At 41.9% G+C, this 22,306-nt stretch overlaps 1 protein-coding gene across 1 annotated transcript in view; it reads right to left on the bottom strand.

The window, feature by feature from the left end:
* Nucleotides 1-1,067: 1,067 nt before the first annotated feature.
* AIFM2 (AIF family member 2) overlaps nucleotides 1,068-22,306 on the bottom strand; it is a 409,481-nt gene continuing 388,242 nt past the window's right edge. Inside the window, exon 10 of the mRNA XM_069240557.1 lies at nucleotides 1,068-1,425. Coding sequence (XP_069096658.1) covers nucleotides 1,271-1,425 — 155 coding nt within the window. The 3' untranslated portion in view covers nucleotides 1,068-1,270. The remainder of the gene's footprint in view (nucleotides 1,426-22,306) is intronic.

A 22,306-nucleotide genomic window follows, 5' to 3' on the forward strand; every position in this document is an offset into this window, starting at 1 on the left:
TCCCATTCCATTTTCGGTTCCCCCAGCCACAGGTATTATACCAATATGGTTAGAATACTGGTATTATTAGGAAAGTAATCCCCCAAAAATTCTTCCCAATCTAAAATGGTAAAATATTAAGAAAACAAAAAAAGCTCAAATCTCGTAACAACCCAGTCCAATATGGCCGCTAATACTTGTGCCAAATAATCTGGGCATGGAAGTATGGCAGAGGAATGGGTTGCATTCACTGAAATACAATGGCTGCTGAAGTGAGTGCTCACCTAATGTTAGAAGATAGTCTTGATTCAATACGAGCCGGTGAAGATCAGGAAGATTAGCTAGACTCAATCGGTGTTGGGGGAGAAACACACCGCCCAGTTCAAGGGCTGATCTGGCACAATGCGCTCAGAGTGAATAAGCTGCTCACTGCCCCAGTAAATTGCTCAACAATAAATGAGTAGATCCTGCTCGCTGGTCCGCAACTGCTCACAGCCCTGAGGATGTACTTCAGGTTAGCACTGCTCTTGTACCTGCTCGCCGCCAATTTGTGTGGGAAAACACATAGATGCGGGGTGAATTCAGTAAAGTTTATTCCAAATATTGTAGAGCAGCTTTAGATCTACCTAGCTGGCTCTGGCTCTCGTCATGGCGAACCGTCCATCCAGAATCTTATCACCCTTACATTCCTAGAATCTTACTTGGGTGGGCTCTAAACCCACTGTAATCTGACAACAGGTCTTTCCCATAACAGACAGATCGCACTGTTTGTAGGCAAGATCTAAAACATGGTGCTGAGCCTCCAACAATTCCATTGTTTGTGCTGTAAGCATTTTGTAAGTAAAAGGAGCAATCCATTACTCAGTACCGACAAGCCATTTTTCACAAACCTGCAATTTCTTTTTACTTTAATCTGCCTAAATGCTGTCTTCCTCAATGCTGGGGGTTATCTTAAAAAGTTTGAGTTAAAAGACATGGTTGAAGTGGCTAAACCTGGTTCCTTGCTATCTTGTCCAGTAAAAAATGCCACAAAGCCCGCAGCAATAATTTGTACCAGTTTAAGGGGCAATATAATCCATAGAAAAATGTAAACAGAATTGATCTTTATTAAAAAACGGATACAAAACATGAGTGCCTTGCAAAGTACAAATGCAGGTGATACTCCTTATAAAGATATACAACAAAGACCAGGCACTTTCCTACCTAAGCACTTTATTTTAGTAAACGGTGCAAAAGTTTCAAAAATGTAAGTAGTGATGTTTGCATATTTCTTATTTCTGTTCCAGCCATGCTATTTTGGCATGGTCTGGCCCATTTCCTTCCAGCTTTTTCCCACCATTAAGTCCTTGCTCTTAACAAAAACAACAACTGTTTGTCCTACTTTACAGGCATTGATTTGGCCTACTCCATCATTTCGTCCCATTGACAGCAGCATGGTGACTGATCCTGAAAGATTAAGAAAATGAAAAACCTGGTGAGTTTTCAGATTTGTTAAAAAACGTACACTAAATGCACTTTTAGTGTTTTGGAAACTTTGTTCAGACCTTGTAAAACATTTTGACAACAATGAAAGGGAAAATTAAAATAAGGACATTTTCAGAAGTGTAGCTGTTACCCAACACTGAACACATTAGTTTTGCACATCAATGAAAACAATATTCAGTAGCCTGCTGTTAGGTCATTAAATCAAGTTTACATCCATTTCTTTGTTGTGCACTGATACAAAATAGGACTGACTTTTTCTGGCACATTCAGAGCTTTATGTTGGTGCAATCTGCTTTGCACACACTAAAGATGTAAAGTGTGAAAGCCTATGCATGTTTGTAGCAAAATGGTACAAGAAACGTAGCAAAACGGTACAAGAAATGCTAACAAAAAACTGTTGTCCTTAGTCTAAGAATATCAGCTATATTGGTGTTTACAGGGCCTATAGGGTCTACATTGACAAATAAGCACTACTTGCACTAAGCATACTGCATGAAACTTGCTCAAGCAATCAGAATTCATAAAGATATGGCATTCTGTTTGCCTACATAGTAAGTTCAGTAGGAGGGACATGAAACAGACCTCCCTCGCCACAAACACATCTCTGCTTACCTCAGATCCCTACACTGGCTACCCGTCAACAAAAGGATTGTCTTCAAAATCCTAATCCATGCTCACAAAGCACTCCACAACACCGGACCGGCCTACTCCAACGATCGACTTAACTTCCACATTCCGACATGCCAGCTCCGCCGACCACGACCTCTCAACAGTCCCTCGCATTCACCGTAGCACATCCGGCAGCAGGTCCTTCTCCACCTCGCCGCCAAAACCTGGAACTCCCTCCCCACCAATCTTCCCAAGACCGAGGACCTCCTGTCCTTCAGAAAGCACCTCAAGACCTGGCTCTTCAAGCAGTAGCAACCCCCCTCCCCTCCCACCCAAGCACCTTGAGACCCTACCGGGTGATTAGCACGCTCAACAAATTTATTGACTGATAGATTGATTGATGGACACAGTGGGCATATCTGTTCTTGAGCTTGGTTAGATATCTAAATGCTTATTTACCCTTTTTATTCCCATGCTACTAGGCATCTATTTATTGCCCTTGACCTTAATACAACACTTTCTCTTTGCAAGGTAACGTAAAAGTGGGTGACACCCTCAGTAGAGCTATTTAACCAATGCTAATGCCCTGGACAGATAGAAAAAACGCCTAATTACTGCAGAATTAACGATAATGAGCACTATGTGCTTGATGGATGATACCTAAGCCAGGATTGCAGGGGATCTAGGAACACTTCTTATTTGCTAATTTTGTATAACCTCAGAAATATTATTAAAGATTATACTTATAAATTAAATCAATATATTTTATTAATTTGAATATTTATTAAATATTTAATTTGATGAGTTAATGTGCTGTAACATATTATTTTATTAGTTTTATGATAATATTAATTTTAAATTAATTTACCATTTTATTTTGCATTAAAAAATATATATTAATATTAATAATTATCTCCACTTAGCTGTAAATCCATACATGTAAAAGGTGAATACCAAAAACCTGTAGATTTACACTTAGGTGCAGCAATAAATGTACCCAAGTAAATCTGCACATTTACTTTTACCATTGTCAATAGGGCCCCACAAAAGGCTTGTGGGGTGCAGGGTAGAGCCAATGAAGAGCAAAATGGCACTGATTAGCATAAATATATATCTCAAACTCTGGGACAGAGAGCCCAACTATTTCACTTAAAAAAAAATAAAGTATCCCAATTTAACTGACGTCTCCCAGACCTTATCAGTCAGGACAGTATTTACCACTGTCTAGAGAAAAAGGCCTTGCGCAGAAGGATCAAAATATTAACAAATAGATGCCGAAATTTTGGGAGGAACGCCAATTTGATTATGGTCACTCTGACAGTTATAGATAACCTGAGTAAAATCCTTTGCTCCATTTGAATTTCCAGATTAGCCATCACCAGCCCACAATTATCCACCTGTATTGTCTCTCAATCTCTATGAATCCTAATACCCAGATAATGCTGCAAGTCTGTGAGCCAAAAGAGGTAATATTCTGGGTCAAACCTTGTGGTGGACGATGTAGGCAGATATATCTTAGATTTCTCCTAGTTGATATCAACAACAGACAATCTCTCTGATGACAGACACAAGATTGATTTCAGTGCTTTTAACAAACAAGATCATTTCGTCCGTGTACAATAATATAAGAGGTCTCTCTGCCAAAAGAGCTACTCCCCTCTGAGCTTGGTGCTTCCACAACTACCATGACAGGTTACCATTTCTGTTGACCCTGGCCATGGAACTGGGTACAGTAGTTCCACCAAACCTGTAAAGTAGATTCTAGGCCAGAAATCCTAATTGAAAGTTCCACTCTTGCAAGTTATTAGCTTGAGAAACATTGCCTCCAGCTCCATCTTAACGTAGTGCAAGAGTGGAAAGAGTACGCAGGTTTTCAGACATCACCCTTCCTGGAATAAAACCGTCCTGATAACCAACTCACTCATGAATGGGGTAAGTCTACTGGCAATGACACAAACTAGAATTTAAACATTAACAGAAAAGCTACAGAATGGTAGAGCTGACACTGCTTCCTGTCCTTCCCGGCCTTCAACAATGTTGAAAATTACCACTTCCCTGGAATTAGGAGCCAACACGTCAACCTCAAAAGCTTCACTGTAGACCACTAGCCAGTGTATGGCCGAAATATCACCAAACTCTTAGTAGAATTCAACAATAAGCCCATCTGAGCCTGGCACCTTACTATCTGCCAGTGGCAACATAGATCTCGGTGATCGATAGTGGCTCCATGAGAGACTGCTTCTGAATTCCATCTATCCTGGTGAGTACAATAGCATCCAAGCATTCTGGAATATGCAAAACATCTGAGGAAGCTCTCAAAGCATATAAATGTGTATAATGATCAGTAAAAACTACTAGAATCTCTCAAGTACTAGTGACTAAGCAGCCTTCAGCATTGGCGATCAATACAAAGGTGTTTCAGATGCTATGCTATCTGATCTCACAAGGCAGAGTATTGCTGAGGTGTTCTCCTTCTCCATAATTCCTAGCCCTTCAATTCTTCCTCAAATGCCTACCACCGTGTTGACCACATCTCTGAATAAACATTGGCCGAGTGGATCCCTCTCTGTATTATCCTCTCGTTAGTCTCAGCAAATTGCACTTCTAAAACAGACAGCAAAAGCTCCAACCTACTTAGCTTTGTTTGGATACAACGGAGCATCCTTGCTTGCTTTGAGATCCTCACACCACAAATAAAATGCTTAACTGCTTCCCACATAGTGGAGCAATGAGTTATTGAGACCATATTGAACACACTTTTAAAAAGAGTCTGGCAGTGTATCAGATGGGAACCCACAGAATCTTTGGAAAGGGAATGTCATAGCCACACTTAGCACATGGTCACTGGGAAGTGGTCAGGGTGGGGTTGTATACTACCACAGTCATCCAAGAGGCAACTGTCATGGATAGTAACCAGTTGTTTACACAAGACATGGAGTCATGTACTGAGGAATAGTAGGAAAATAATTTCTGTGATCATGTTGGGACGTATAGAGGATCAAGCTCAGCACTAAACTGATATCTCCGCCCAAAAGGATGTTGCACACTTTGTATCTGGTACAGAAGTTCAACACCTTTTAAAAAACAGACAGTGAATCAATGTTGGAACAAATGATGTTAATGAGTATAAAGGGTGTCTCATAAAAAAGAATCTTGCACCAACAGATGTCTACCCTCTGGGTTTAGCACAAGTGGCACTATGTTTGAAGTCAAATGACTTGCATATCTGAATAACACACACCACCCGCCCCAGAATATGTGCTGTGCGAGGCAAAATAGTTGTATTGCCTCTACCTGGTAGTAAAGTGTGGGTGGCAACATGGGTTTCAGCGTGCCTCCTGCCAAATGGCATCAAAAACTCTATGCCAGTTATATGGAACCACCTGTAAGTCATTATTAGCGTGTCAGAAAAGTAGCTTAAGTGTGAGAAGTGTGTTTTATCTGCTGCTCTGTGATGGTACAGTACAGGTGATTTCCAAAGAATGACATATCGATGTGCTAGACCATTGCAGCAATGAGAACTGCCTACAACAAAGAAGAACAGAATAAAATTCCTACCCCACCCACACATCACCCCAAACCACCAGTAAATCAACCTAACCCAACCCAATGAACCTCTCAAGGCTACCTTTTATGAACTACATGGTAGAGACTTAGAGGTTTGATACCATGACAAATATGCACAAACGTATACACTGTCTGAGTGCCTTGTCTAGTCCAATAAATTTAAAAACCTTTTAAAACTGGTTCAAGGAGACACCCCTTGTAGAGTCCTAGGGGGCAGAACCAGATGGGCTCTCTCAACAGCATACATGTCAGGGAACTGCCAGCATTCAAGAATGGCAGCAAGCAGGATTCCTGCAAATACCTTTGGTATCCCTATCAGTGTATGCTCTGAAAAGATTATACTTTTGATGTTACTGCGATGGGGTAGCTCAAGGTCTTCATTTATTTTTGGCCTTTATGAAAGCAAGGGCATTCTCCGTGTGCAGAAGCGTCTGATTGATGGTATTAGCATAACCTTCTACCTCACTAATGTGATGCACTCCTTCTTAAACATGAGTGTCTAATTTGTTGAAAACAGCTTTAACAATCCCCTGCATGTCCAGAAGCATGGGCATCATCTCTGTGTAGTTGTCACAGGAACCCTCAGTAATCAAGGTGCAGGATATGCATTCTCTGCATTTCAAGTACAACAGCCAAAAAATTGACAAACTGCTGGTGGTAATTTAGGGCAGTCCACAAACTGCTGCAGAATTACTGGTTCACATATGTTTGCCTTTTGGGCAGCCTGGGCAAGAGATCTCTTTCTCTAGCTCACAAATGGTTTGGATTGGTGTGAATAGTTTTTTACCAAAGTCTAATGATTCCTCTATATTTTTACAGAAAAAGCCTGTAGCTGTGAAATATGTTGTAAGTTATATTGCTTTCGTGGAATATGATGTGATGTACCGTACAGGAAGTCTTAATAATGTGACATTGCCAGTCTTTGTGTGCTAAGTATTCTATATTCAATACCTACTTTAAATTATGTGGGTTGTAAATACTTGAAGCTAAAAATAATGCTCTAAATGGTATAATGTACTTTAATGCTACAGCCAGTTGGCGCACACACTAAGTACATTGATCATTGCTTTTCTAAACAGCATACTCTGCAATTCTGCATGCACAATGAAACAAATCCTAAAATACTATGCTTTTTGAGCTGCGTTCTAAAGTAAGTGGTTATAAGTGTTGCTCTTCAGCGAGATGTGATGAGCATGTTCATCTGTAGAATGTACTTGTGTCATTAATGTGTCACTCCCTCACAAAAAAACTATATTGATGACATTTTCTGAATCACACCAGGAACACCCCACCTCAAACCACATTAAAGCCCTCAAACCACATCAAGTATAAACTGGTATAAGTGGGTGCAAACATAGGGTTTGATTTAGTTTGGCAGATGAGAATTTACTCCATCCAGGCAATGGAGTAAAGTACTCTGTCACCCTGAGGGAGTACCAGCCAGTCAAATTTTGAGATGTCTGCCAGCCCAGGGGAGATCTCTTGCATTTACTGGAACTGCTGTCATGGCAGTTCCTGTGATTCCTTTGAATGTTTCACATAAGGCTGCATCAACATGAGGGATTTTCTCGTCTTCTCTTTTTTTTCTTTTTGAATGTAAAGAGAAAAGAAAACAACGGCCCACTCACACTTTCCATGTGAGATTTCTCACATGACACTGGGGTAATTTTACAGTTTTCACTACTTGTTACCACCAGGTACAATGAAACCTGCCCATGTGTTCCCCCAATCTAAATAGAATGGGCGACAAAGGACAAACCCTTCCACAGCCCTTACTCCATCCCAACATTAAGTATATAGGTGGCGGAGCCAGAATTCTCCACCTTCTGCATACTCAAGTTTCATCCAACTCTAAATGAGGCAAGTAGAACTTTGATTTGGTATAGAGGGTGATCTGTCGCAGTTGCAACAGAGTACCCTTTCCACCAAAGTCTAAATCGGGCCCTCAGTTTCCATAATCAACCCATCTCTGTGCATCACAATACTAAATAGAAAGATGTTATACTCAAAAATATTTCTGGTCATATTCGGCAGTATTTGACTGTGAGCATCTAAACTTACAGGGCAGTTGTTTAAATAAATTTTTAATGCTATAAGACTAATATTATGGTAGATGAAAATGTACAGACTCTGCTTCCGAAGAAACTGAGATATAGTTGGCATCTCAAATGCTTTTAATGTCTTTAGTATACAACAAACAGAGAAGCTTCATAAATCATACCAAAATTATAAATATAGGTACATTTCTTATTCAGCAAGCCAATGCTCAAAATCAGGCAAAAAGGACTACAAATGTTCAGAGTCTGTGGACGATATTTTCAGGTTTGGATAATTTGTATGTTATACATGAATCTATTGCAATTGAAACAAAAATATTCGGATATATTAGGTGCCAGGATTCCATCTATTGGAGTGGTTTTGAATGATATTTGAAGAGCCAGGTCTTCAGCTTCTTGCAGCACTCAAGAAAAGAGGTAAAAGCCCTAATGTGCTGTCCGAGAACAATCCACGTTTTGGGTGCGACGAAGAAGGACACCAACTGAGAGGGAGGTATATGCTTATGTCTGGTCGGCAGGTGAAAGTGTATGAGGTTGTTAAGGTATGTTGGTCCAATGGTGTGTATTGCTTAATAAGTGTTAATGAGTAGTTTGAATTGGGTGCATTTGTGAATGGTTGCAGTGTAGTTTGAGATGCAGTACGATGTAGGTGTGTGGCGTGGAAGGTCTGGAGTCTTTGTTGCCAAATTGCTTGGCTATTCAGACATAAAGGCCCTCATTACGACCCTGGCGGTTTGTAACTGCCAGGGCCGCTGGACGCGGAGGCACCGCCGACAGGCCGGCGGTGCCCCGCAGGGCATTCTGACCGCGGCGGTTTGGCCGCGGTCAGAAAGGGGAAACTGGCGGTCTCCCGCCAGTTTCCCGCTGCCCCTTTGAATCCTCCAAGGCGGCGCAGCTCGCTGCGCCGCCGAGGGGATTCTGACACCCCCTACCGCCATCCTGTTCCTGGTGGTTCGCCCGCCAGGAACAGGATGGCGGTAGGGGGTGTCGCGGGGCCCCTGCAGTGCCCATGCCAAGAGGGCCCCACTTTGTATTTCACTGTCTGCATTGCAGACAGTGAAATACGCGACGGGTGCCACTGCACCCGTCGCACCTTCCCACTCCGCCGGCTCAATTCCGAGCCGGCGTCCTCGTGGGAAGGTTGTTTCCCGCTGGGCTGGCGGGCGGCCTTAAGGCGGCCGCCCGCCCGCCCAGCGGGAAACTCAGAATGCCGGCCGCGGTCTTCAGACCGCGGTGCGGTATTCCTGCGGCGCAACTTTGGCGGGCGGCCTCCGCCGCCCGTCAAAGTTGTAATGAGGGCCAAAGTGTTTTACCGTATTTAAGTCTGCTTGTGATGAGTGTTTGGGTGATGGACCACCAGGTGTAATGGGGCAGCCACTTGAAGCTCTTAAGTAGCATACATAGGATGTGGAAGCAGGAGGTGCTCACTGTGTCCTTTGAGTTAAATATATACTAATCAGAATTAGAATGGCATTTGTTTATCCTAGTGGACAGGACTAAACTTGTTGTTCTGATTAGGTGGATTATAACTTTTGAGAATCTGCTTTTGTGTGACTGTCAATGCCATGAAAATGCTGGTTCTTCTTATTGACTTTTGATTTTCTTCTTCTTCTCTTATTTAGGTTAAACAGACAAGTTTTTATTTTTTGTATGAACATGAGTGAATACATTGTGTTGATTTTTGTTCATGAAGATGTCATGCTGCAAATGGTGACTGAGAGTCAAGCAGAGATTAGTGAAACGCCATTACCAGTTTCACTGAGTTCGGTTAGTTACTGCTGTAGGTCGTGGTGTGATTTGTTGATCTTTGCCATCCCCACGTTGCAATTGGCTAACTGTTGTTTACTGGTTGTTATGTGTTCCGCAAACATTTTCATTTGGAAAAATGGATGTTGGATTGAAAAATCCTTAAATTTCTAAGTTGTACCTTCTATGGAAGGTGAGAAAAGTTCCTTCTGAGGATACGCTTGCATTTGAAATAATGACAGAAGTGGGTTTTCAATCATGTGTATGGTTAAAAGAATGGCATGAGTTCACATTTAGTGACAAGAACATCCAATCTTGTTTATAAGGTACTTCTAAAATTTTAAAAAACTTGATTTCCTGAGACATTCAATGTGTGAGAGAAAACCATAATGTAGCAGAGAAAGGCATGAATAGAAGACACAATACAAGGTGTGGGTGTGTTTTGTGCAATAGTCAATGCAGAGGATAATAAGAAAATTGAGAATAAAACTGATGATTCTAAATTTGAAAAATGAAAGAAAGACAAAGAAAATGATTTTGATGAGAAGAATTTCTTAAATGTTCTGTTTATTTCTAGCCCTCCTCCTTCAGTGATAATACACAGATACCAAGACTGCCACAACATGGTATGAGTGCAGGTGAACCATGCAGGAGTATGCATGCAGTGGCAGTACTAAGCGCTCCATCGGAGGATGCTTTATCTGATCTTAGCGGAATAACAACTAGTGCTGGCACTGTAGTCCCAGTGATTCAGTTTGTCATTTTTTATACCGCACCCAACAGAATCCGAGAGAAGAAAAATTAACCTTGCTAACTTGAAGACTGAATTTGGGGAAATTGTACAGGGATACAACTGATGCAGAATGACTACTTGTCTACAATTGAAATACATTGAAATACTTGATTAGAGAAGCATCTAGCATATAAATATGACATTTATTTATATGAAATCAGTAGTTTGTGTAAACATTTTAAAATGGACTTCAGTGAGCCGGAAAGGAGAAAATCGGTCTACTGACTCCATGAGCCATTATTAAGGAATTTATTGAAGCCATAAAGGACTGGAGAGTTTAAGGAAGTAAAGAGAAAAGTGGGAGGAAAAAAAAAGCTAGTTCTAAATAAAGGACTTGCTACTGAAAAGAAAGTGAATGTGGTTACAAGTAAACATGAGGTAGAAATGATTTTAACAGTCTCCTTTTTGAGAAGTATATGGAGGGAATTTTGTGCATGTCACTTGAACTAGGGCTGATGTCCATGCATTTATGATAATTTTTCCAAAACTGTGAGAGGACTCAGAAAAGTGGTATGCAAAAGATCAAAGACTAGTGACTATTTCAAAAGTACTTTGTGTGGATTTGAATACGTTATTTGAGATCACTGTTCTTAAAGATTTGTGGACTGAGTGTAAAGCAGCTGTAGGTTGACCAACAGATGAGCCTCAGAGGTTTCAGCCTAATAATGCTCCAGGTGCTCTGGTAATGGATAAACACAAACCAGTGAGACAGAATGTGCTACAGAAAGAAGTAACTTGGGCAAACATCGTGAAAGCCATTTAAGAGCCAAAGAGTCAGTGCATACGTACTATGAGAGGCTTATGTAGATCTATAAAATGACTGAGAGTATTGGTGAGATACTCAAATGTGTCAAATATTGTAGTGAGTGTTTTGATGCCAAGCACAAATATATTGAGGAAATGCATATGGTTGCACAAATGAAGCAGCTGCAGAGAAGTGGTAAGAATCGAACGGTGTGCTTGGGGTTCAGATTCTTGGTCTCTTGATGGTGCAAATTTGAATTTTAGGATGCAAGGAATGCAAGGAGTTGGTGTGCAAGGGAATAACATGTTGCCAACAAAGGTTGGAAATGTGGTTTCATAAGGTAGAGATACAGGGGACGTGAATAATGCTGAAATTAATACAAATGGCAATATACTTAAGAAGAGTACTGCTTGTCATCCATGTGGGGAAACTGGCCACTGGAAGTGTGAGTGCAGATACAATCCAAAATTATTATGTTCCTCAGATGCAAGAGAATTCAAATCAAATGATACAGTAAATAGGTCTAACTGAACAAGATGCTATGCAGCATATGCAAAATCATGGGCAATTCTATATGAATATGCATACAGTTCCACTGTTACAGCAAAACATGAGAAATAGGATGCCACAGAATTTACAGTGATATGCTCCAGTTTTCACTATATGTGACTAATTTGCAATGACGGTGCCAGAGAGGGGAGGAGGACTGCATGCTTAGAACAGTCCTTGAGGTAGATCAGAGTGGTCCAAATGTAGTTAGTGAGTTTAAATGGCCATTCTATATTATTTTTGTTTTATCCATATTGGTGATATCCGCTCCACTGTTTGTTCCATGGAGGACCCAAACCTACCCTTGTCAGGAAGATTCCATGTTGTAGGAATAAGCAATAAACAGAGTACGAATTAAGCTTCAGCAAGTGTTCCTGTTAAAATAGTCTCTATAAATAATGATAGATTATAGTGTATGATTTGAGTCCTCTTAATTTACTAGACAGGGATTTACTTTGTAAGTTGAGTTGTGTGATTTATCGTACACCGGATGGTGTCCCAATTCAGAATCAAGATGAAAATTCAGTGTTTATAACAAAATCAGACGAGTTGAGACTGATTACTTGTGTACACGCAGTCCGGAAATAGTAACCGTTAAGATATTTTGTGAGACAACAAAAGGATAATGGAAATTTTATTTAACAATATGGCAACAATGATTCCTAACATGTGTTGGCTGGACATTCTGGAATTAAAGAACATACTGATTAAAACAAGAGGATCTGCTGTATTATAAGATATGGACTATGGTCATATTTATTTGACATGAGCGCCTTGGATTGTGCATTGCTTTTTCTAAAGTGAATCTTTTTGGAAGAGTGGGGTGGGTTCTCCTTCTAGGAGCCCCGTGGGGATATTTCCGTATGTTTTTTTAAGAGACTTGGGGTGGAATAGTTGTGAACGCCATTCCTATAAACACACACTGTTAGATTGTTATATGAGTTGAGAGTTTAGTTGTTTCCAGTTTACTTACCTCTTGCTCTAAGACACACTGTGGTATGGAATTTCACAGGTAAAGAAAATGACCTAATCAAAAGTGCAGAACCAGTGAAAACTACAGTTAAACCAGATACAGTTTATCCCAGGACTCGTCGGTATAAACCTTCACAAGAAGCAGAGGAAAAATTAAGCCTGTCATAGAATAAAAGATAGAACAGGCAATACTATGAGAAGTGCATGATAGTCCTTGCAACTCTTGTGTGATAGTGTTGGACATTGATCTCAGGGGAGTTTCCTGAAACTTTTTGAATTTGTTGCTTTTTCCTCCCAGTTTTTTGCTGACTGTGTGTGTGACCTGAGGACTCTGGGCACAGTAAGGGGAAAGTGTATGCGTCCTTCCTACTCTTGACAGGAAGAGGTGCTTATGTGATTGTTTGAGGTGTCATATCCAGGACACCACATACCCAGGGCGGGTACAACCCTGGCTACTGGTTCGATTTTGCACTGAGTGTGCCACCCACCAGAGTAGCCTGACCACCATGTATTTGGCCTGGTACTGCAGACCTGTGGAGGCACAGGTAAGCCTATGTTCAGGGTGGCATCTTCCCCACTGGGAGTTTGTCCTGAGTAGGCCTTGCAGTACCCCTAGAAAACCCCCTGGAGAGCACAGCAGGTGGTAGGCAGAAGGCAGAGCAGGGATGCAAGGGTGTCCCATACCCTCGTAGGGAAGAACCCCCATGTGGGTTTCCCTACAGAGGAGACTGGCTCTTCCTTGAGGGTTTGCTGATCCTTTCTGAGTGTCTTTAGGGCTTCAGCACTTTCCCATTATATGTACAGTTTGAAAGTGCACACACCCTCCCTACAAAAGTTAGGAAGTCGAGCCTACCAGTAGGTGCACACATGTACATTGGTGTTTTCATGTATATACGGAGCCTGGCATGGCTTGCCTATCTGTGCACCTGTACACATTGGTGTTTTCAGGTATATACTGAAACTAGCATGCCTACTAGTATATGAACACTTGTACATTAAGGTTTTTATATATGTACTGATCCTGACACAGTAGGCCTGTATGGGCACACTTGCACCCTTGGGGTGTTCTCAAGGCTTATGTCCAGCCTGCCTCTGCAGGCTTGTGCGTGCACCAGGGCACAGGTGCACATGGAGTGAAGAATGCCCACGTTGGTTTTCACTGCCAGTGAGAGCTGCTCAGCCCTTAGGTTAATATGGAGGAAAGTTTATAATGAATCCGAGCTGCAATCGTGGATTGCAGTGGAGCAGCCTCAATGCGTTTACAATCGTTAGATTCCCAATGACAAACCCTTTTCAATAGTAAAGGTGGTTTTGTCAGTTATACCCTGGAAATGCCACTTCTAGAGTGGGCATTTCTATGTTCTAAAATACATTTTGTGTACCTTTTCAATTCAAGCTTCATTTCACTGGTGGCTAGGGAAAAACACATCTGTGCATTTCCCCAGCAACAGCTATAAAATTTGGACAGCTGCAATGACAGACCTCTGCCATCTGAGGGCCTAGATTAAAAGATTGGAGAGGTTTTGGCACTTTGCCTCTCAGAGTCTGATCATGGCATCACTAAAGATAATGATCTACATTCCAGGTTCCCATGGCAGACAGAACTGAAATTTAGGGGAGACATCTCTACCCCCAACTTCAAAGGCCCACATCAGTATAACTAGCGGGACAACACTTCAGCAATTTAGAGATACATTTGCAGGAGCACAGGCTGGAGTCCCCGTATTGTGTGGTGCACACTGCCAGAGTAATCTGTTGTGGACAGGAGTATTTAATGTTCTGGTAAGGGATCGCACACCCTTCCTGCATCATGGATGGCCTCTGAAAGGGCAAGTTGGCTTGCCCCCTGCTGTGTGTGGCAGTCTCAGATACATCAAAGATCTCCTGCGAGGAACCTACACCATCTACTGTGTCATACTGGGAGCAGTGCCCTCCTACGCATCTACGTCATCTTCAGGACTCCACCTGGTGGCAGCAGTGGGAGCATTGAACTAAGTATTGGACCTGGAGACCAGGTCTGCCTGGTGTGGGACCTACAAATTACAACCCGCATTCAAGGAGTGTGGCCCTTCATCGTTAGGCCGTGTCACGCCTAAGCATTTGGTTGGTAGTAGGTGGATTCGTAATTGCAGGACCCCGTGTGGCCCGCTCAAGTGTGCTGCATTTGTCTCAGGCAACAACCAACTGCACGCTCACTATGTGTGGTGTCTGTGTCACTGGTTGCGAACCTCTGAGGTGAAGCACTGCTACATTCTATCTTGTGCTGTATCGCTGAACTGGCGACCCAGTATGTGTGACCGGATCGGTCTGGTGTAGCTCAAGTCATCATACACCAGACATTGTGCCACATTCCAGGGAGGTACGGAGCAGGAACTGATTGTGTGTTCAGAAGTGCCTGGTGCAACTCAAGTCATCGTACACCAGGTGTGGTGTCTCACTCCATGGAGGGTCTGCATTGGTAATTGTGTGCAAGCGGGATTGTCGAGTGCAACTCAAGTCATCACGCACCAGACAGTGGGCCTCATCCGAGGGAAGCCCTGCTTTGACCAATTTGCGTCTGCGTTTGGAAGTGCCTGGTGTGACTCAAGGCATCGAACACTAGACCTTGTGCCCAAACTAGGAGGGCATGGAAATTGGTAAACTCTGTGTGCAACCGGGATGCCTGGAGAGGTTCAAGACACTGCGGGGAAAGGTTGTTTAATTTCTAATTCTAAAGGGGCAGGAATTGATTGCAGGGTGGAGGAAGGTTTGGGTCAAAGAGGGGTCTGCAAACTCATTTACACGTCACCTGCCGGGTGTCAGAGCGCCGCACTAGGGTGCTGGAAGCTAGTGTGTGCGAGTGTGTGTAGGCAAGCGTGCCTGACATCTGTGGCACTGTTGTAATTTGGACTCTTGCTTTGGGCAAGACTGCTGGTTTAAGGATGACAGTACTTATGTTTGTAGGTGACTGTGCCTATCCTACAACAAGTTGCAACTGTAGTCCCAACCCTTCCGGCTCACTAGCAGTACCTCACCAACAACCCAAACAGTTAAAGGTGATTTGTGGCAGCCTTTACGCATGGACTCAGAAGTATGACATCTCAGGGAGTGTTGTGGTAAAACAGAGATTACCCCTTTTTCACAGATATATTATGTCTCAACCGAACACAGGCAATAACGAGGATGCAGTAATGTTTCAATAGTTTTTATTTAATACAATGCAGTAAATTGTATTGGCTGCAATGATTAAGATAATGAACAGTTTAGGCAATCTCTTCTATTTTTTAAATTGTTAAAGCTTTATATTTGCCTGATGTAATTTCGGTAAATGCAGCAGAATTAATTGCCTTGGCAAGAGCAGGCTGTCTGGCTAATGAATTAATTGAACAATTTACACAGACAGCCAGTATGGATTTGGACTGGTACAAGATTTTGGCCTATGATGGTCACAAAGGAGCTGCCTGATAATCTCTGGTACTTTAATAAAAAATGGGACATATATTTTGAATCTGCTGGAAGCTTAGACCAACCTAAAGAGATTTTGGTAGTAAAGCCATTGCTCACAGGGCTGTTGGTGACATGGCCACCATGGACAATCACTGTGCCAATGAGGTTGCTAGGAACTGTGCTCTTGCTTGAAAATGTAATGATCAAATCACTAGAATCAGAACAATGTTTTGCTGAATTTGTTTCTTGCCGACGATGCACTTTTTCACTGCTAACTAGTGCTAAAGTGGTTGCGCTCTCTCCTTCAAATGTGGTAAAATTGGTCTATATATAATTGGTATCTTTAATTTGCTTGTAGGTAAAATGGTACGACAAGCATCAAAGGCCTGTAAATTAAATGCTACAAGTGGCTGTGTTGCACTCATTTTGCCACCCACTAAAGTAGCCTTTTAAAACATGTTTCAGGGTTGCTACTGCAGCCTGTAGTGCAGTTTTAAACTGCCATTTTGGCCTGGCAAAATAAACTTTTTGTCAGACTTAAACCTTCTTTTGAAGTCATACCTAAGGGTAGCCCTAAAGGCCCATAGGACACGATGTGTTGTATTGAAAAATTAGGAGATCTGTATGTAAGTTTTGCCTGTCCTGGCAGTGAAAAACCGCTAATCATTCTTCATTGTGTCAGGCTTATCTCTGCCACTGACTAAGACTGGGTTACCCTACTACTTTTAATAAATGCTAACTTGGGAATGGGAGTAGATAGAAATAGAATTTACACTCAAATTAATTGTAAAAGTCAGATTTTAGGTCACATTTCAGAAATGCCACTTTTAGAAAGTTGGAAATTTATTCTCCCAACCATTTGTGCCTTTTGCCAGTGTCCTGGGTCACATGACCGCAAATTGCTCTGCTGTTGGGGTTTTGTATCATTTCCAGACAGTAACACAATAGGGCCTTAGAAATGGACATGCTAGGCCATCCTGACAGGATGAAAAGGAGTGTAACTGTACCCAGCCCCACCTAAGCTTAGAACAGGCTGGCATCAGGTTTATATAGTGGATCTTGACAGCCACTCTTCAGAGCACTCAGAGACCTGTGGAAACAACATAAGGACTGCCTGCTGTGAAAGAACTGCCTTACTGCTAGAAGGACTGCATTACTGTCTAAGAAAGAAAACTGGGGCTGCTTGCTTTCATCCAGGCCAACCAGTGAATTAAAGGGTCCTGTGTGAACTACATAGACACAACAGATTTCTGAGGCACCCTGCAACTGCCCAGCTGATCTGCTGCAACTGGACTTGCCTGTGCCCTCCTGGCTTCTGCTGTAGTAAGCGCCTGCTCCCCAAGAGGTACCTCCCCTGTTCATGGACCCTTGGCTTGCATCAGTGTACTGTTTCTTATGAAAGTGTGGAAACTCGGAAGCTTAGGCTCCTTGAGATCGCGAATGGGCCCGTTCACGCTAAGGCTCTGGCACCAGTGACATCTTCCGATGTGAAGCTCCAATGAGACCTACTCTTCACATTGACAGTGACCGCCTGCAACAACCAGCAATGTGAGATCCACACTTCATGCTACTGTGATGACAGCCCACACTTCACACTACAGCAACGACCTGCAGTTCACACTACAACAACGGCTATTTGCAAAGCTCAGCCAGCTCCTTGTGGCCTCTTCCACCGCAAATGGAACTGTTTGTGATGAACTTTGAAGGCAACTCTTCCTGGTCCTTGTATCTGACCTGTGCTTCATCGTGCTCGGTATGCACTTGTCACTTTCAACTGGTCTAGGATGACTAGATGATTGTAGTGGTACTTTTTGCTTGCAGGTGCTATTTTTACTAAAAACTTCAACTTGCATATCTCCAGTTCTACAAATAGGATTTTATGTCACTCTGGTAATATTTTATTTATCAAAATGTACTCTTAGTTTCTCTAAATTGATGTCAGATTTTTCTTGTGGTGTATTTTCGCTTTCTTACTATTTGCGTGCTACAAAAATACTTTATACATCGCCTCTAAGTTGAGCTGGACTGGTTTATGCCAAGGGACCAGAGGGCTAAGCACAGGTTAATTTAGTGACTTTTGTGAATCACCCTGACAAAGATTGTGGATGATCCACCCCCTCAACCAATAACTCAATTACTTACAAATGTGAAACGGAAACAGAAATTGATGAAACTGATAATGTAACTTGTTTTTGTTGTATTTAGAACAAGCAACACTAAGTGAACCTAGAGTGCTCCAGAAGGAGACACTAGAGGATGAAAATAAAGAGGTGGAAAACAGCATGTTGTAATAAAGATTATAATGACCTCTAGAACATAAATATGTTCTTCCAGATTCAATGCTGCCAGGTATGGCAAGGTTAATCTATGGGCACACACACATGGGGAAAGGAAAAATAGCAACAGTATTTAAAAAGTATCGGTAGAAAACAGATGTTTGATGTAGAAGTTGTGACAGCAACCACTGATTCACACTGTCAAGCTCAAGTTATCTTTGTGGCTACAGAAGCTGTTGCTCTGTAAGAAGGGACTGTAGAAGATAAAATTAAAAAATAAAAAGGGTTGCAGAATTACGAGCAGCAAGAAGAGATAGTGATTGAGACTCTGTTCCTGAGAAGGTGAAGCTGTTAAATCAAGTCTCAAAAGGCCCCAAAGGGAAGCGATTTACAGTGAGTCAAGTTGATGATGTTGATCAAAGCAGAAGCTCAATTGTGAATGAGGAAGATTCAGAAGTCACAAGTGAATCTGAAGGTGAAAGATGTATTTACATTTGACCTGAAGTTGTGAAAAAGAGTAAAATATAACATTGGAAAACTCAGAGATCAGAATGAATTAGAGAAGAAACAGAGATAAGTAAAGTAGACTATGAAAATAGTGAAAGTGAATCACCAGTAGCCAAGAGACCGACAAGAGAGAGAGAGTTCCAAACAGAAAGTATTCATCATCTGAATGGACTTGTCTAGTATATTCATGTCTAGCATAGGTCTCTGCAGAGGAAGAGTCAGATGTAGAAGTTTAAGATTTGACTAATTGTTGCCAGATCATAGATGAATGTGAACCAAATTACAATTTATAGAAAAAAGTTCATAGTTAAAACCAATGCACATCTTAGATCAAATAGATCATTTATACAAAATTAAAATTGAATTATTTGTTATGTCTTACAACATTTCAATTATAGCAGTTTATAATCAGGAAATAACTTGAAATTCATTAAAGGGACACTCCAGATGGTGGTTGTTAAACCTGACAGTCTTAGGGTGGTCTTCCCACTCAGCTTTTTGCCTGCCTCCTTAACTTTTCAGTGCTGTGTAAAGTGGTACTACAAGTACACAGGGCCTGTAAATTAGATGCTAGTAGTAAGCCTGTAGCACTGATTGTGCCACCCACTTAAGTAGCCTTCTAACCATGGCTCAGGCCTGACAGTGCAGAGCCTGTGTGTGCAGTTTTGCACTGCCATGTCTACCTGGCAAAATAACCCTTTTACCAGACCCAAAGCTTTCTTTTTATACATATGTGTCACCTCTAACAAAGGCCCCGGACAACCCAGAGGGCAGGATGCAAAGTATTCAAAAGGCAGGACATGCAGTTAAATGTTTTACATGTCCTGGCAGTGAAAAACTCTAATTCATTTTTCACTACTGCAAGACTTGTGGCTCCCGTAGGATAACATTGAAGTTGCCTTATTACATTTTATAAGTGTAATTTCCAAATAGAAAGAGATAATTACTTCAAGTTTGCCGTCTCTGGAATTGCAATTCAGAATTCTACCTTTAGTGAAGTCGGAATTTAAATTGCAATTCTGAAATTGCCACTTTTTGAAAGATGGCATTTTCTTGCCTTAGCCATTTGGTGCCTGCAGCCTCCCTTTGGTCACATGACTGGGTGTATTTGGCATCTGGACATTGTGTATTCCACCTAGACAGCAACACACAATGGGAGCTTAGTTGTGATTTGATGGGCCAGCATGGGCAGGATGTGAAGAAGGAGCTGGACCCAGCCTCAATTATACCTTGATAGTCTGTGCCCTGTCCCCACACAAAGGGTTGCATATGGAGCCAGGGCGGGAGACCTGTGCACTTGAAATGTATGGCTTTGAAGTCTGCCCCACTTCAAAGGCACCACTGGGTGTAAGAACTGGACCTCTGACACTATCACTTCATTACACTTCTCGACCTGTGGATAATCTGCCAGGAAAAAGGACTGCAATTCTGCTGTAGTCCTGCTTTGCTGTGCCGATCTGCTGCCATCCACCTGGGTGAGAAGGTCTGGATCTGCATCACTTGAACCCAGAGTGAGTCCAAGGGTTAGTTTGCTGGCCTCCTGATCCGAAGTCTCAGGGACATAAAAGACTTCCAACCACCCTGCTTCTGCACCTGGACTCTGTGAATCTACCCTCCCAAGTGGTGTGAAGCAGTGCCATCCCCATCTTAGATACTTGAAATAGGGCCTAAGGTGCTTGCCAGCGGAACCAATGCATCCTCTCTGCTGAGTGACGTCTTCCCGAGCACAACCAAGCAGAATCGATGCAGCACCACTGCTGTGGGAATTGGGCCCGTCGCAAAAGACTTGCACTGGCAGTGCATCTCAGCATCTTGGGTTCAACGCATCACCTTCAGAACTGCTGCTGTGCAACGCTTTTACCAGCGCAAGATCCTCACATTATCAACAACACTGAAACTCCGCATTCTAGCTCTTCAGACCCGAAGCACCGCAGATCCATGAAAAACTCTGCAACCAGGATTTACAGTACTTTATTCAGTGTGCCTAAGTGGATTCTTGAAGCCGGCCCACGCTCCATTGTGGTCAGCCTCAACTTGTGACTTTTTCCCGGTCCGGTGCAACAAGATATCCCCAATAGCGCTTTGTGCTTCTTGGCACTATTTTTACTTAAAACTCTGAACTTTAATAACTCCAGTTCTACTAATTCAATTTTTGTAATTTTGGTCTTGTTTTATTTATTCAATTCAGATCTGTTTTGTTTTTCTAACCTGGTGTGGAATCTTGTGTGGTGTTTTCACTGTTTTACCGTTTGAAGAGTTGCACAAATACTTTACACACCGCCTCTAAGTTAAGCCTCACTGCTCTGAGCCAAGCTACCAGAGGGTGAGCATAGGTTAATTTGGAGGTTGCCTATACTTAACTCTGACTAGGGTTGTGGCTGCTGCTTCACCAGGGCTCATACTCCAGTTAACCAACAACCCCATTTCTATAAATGGTTGTTTGCCAAAATGTTCTAAAAATGTTCTCTTTTTCTTGCATGAATAGTTTATTGTCTCTTGCTATGGTGTTTAAAAGGATAGTCAGAGAATACATATTTCACAATTTATATGTTTGCTATTGTGTAAACTCTTGACCACTTTCAACAAAGTGTCTTGGCACATAGCTTTCTCCATGTGTTTAACATCTTTGCAGAGAGAAAGTCATATTTCAAGTAAAGCGCCTATCCTTGGCTTAGGTTCTCTAGGACACAGCTATTAATATCTTGATTTCCTCCTTGGTAACCTTGACTCTTTCTTTGAAAATTGTTAGAAATTGTACCATCCTGACATCTATACAAGGGTGCACGGTATCTAGAGATGTACTAAGCTTGTCTACAGGTTTGTATTCCTGCTTAACTGGATACCTGTAATTGGCCTGTGCTCCATCGTAGTAGGCCTGAACATGTTACCTGTTCGTGGTCCAGTGGAACGAGATATCCCCAACAGCATATGTGGCACAATTTTTACTTAAAACTCTGAACTTCAATATCTCCAGTTCTACTTATTGGATTTTGTCATTTAGGTCTTGTTTTTTTATTCAATTCAGATCTGTTTTTCTAACCTGGTGTGGAAGCTTTTGTGAGGTATTTTCACTGTTTTACAGTTTGAAGTGTTGCTCACATATTTTTACACATTGCCTCTAAGTTAAGCCTGACTGCTCTGCTCCAAGCTACCAGAGGGTCATCAAAGGTTAATTTAGGGGTTGCCTACACTTTACCCTGATTAGGACTGATTTCTGCTTGACCAGACCTCATACCCCGGTCAACCAACAACCAAATTTCTATAAATGGTTGTTAGGCCAAATGTTCTTGAAAACGTGCACTTTTTCTTGAATAAATAGTTTATCGTCTCTTGCTATGGTGTTTGGAAGGATGGCCAGAGAATACATATTTCACAATTTTTGTGTCCTCTATTGTGTAAACATTTTACCACTTTCAACAAACTGTTCTGGCACATAACGTTCCCTAAGTGTTTAACATCTTTACAGAGTGAAAGTCATATTTCAAGTAAAGCGCCTAGGTTCTCTGGGCCAAAGGTTTTAATATTTTAATTTTCTTCTTGTAACCTTGACTCTTTCTTTGAAAATTGTTAGAAATTGTACCTTCCTGACATTTAT

This window comes from Pleurodeles waltl, chromosome 6 (assembly GCF_031143425.1).
Source record: "Pleurodeles waltl isolate 20211129_DDA chromosome 6, aPleWal1.hap1.20221129, whole genome shotgun sequence".
NCBI classification, from domain to species: domain Eukaryota; kingdom Metazoa; phylum Chordata; class Amphibia; order Caudata; family Salamandridae; genus Pleurodeles; species Pleurodeles waltl.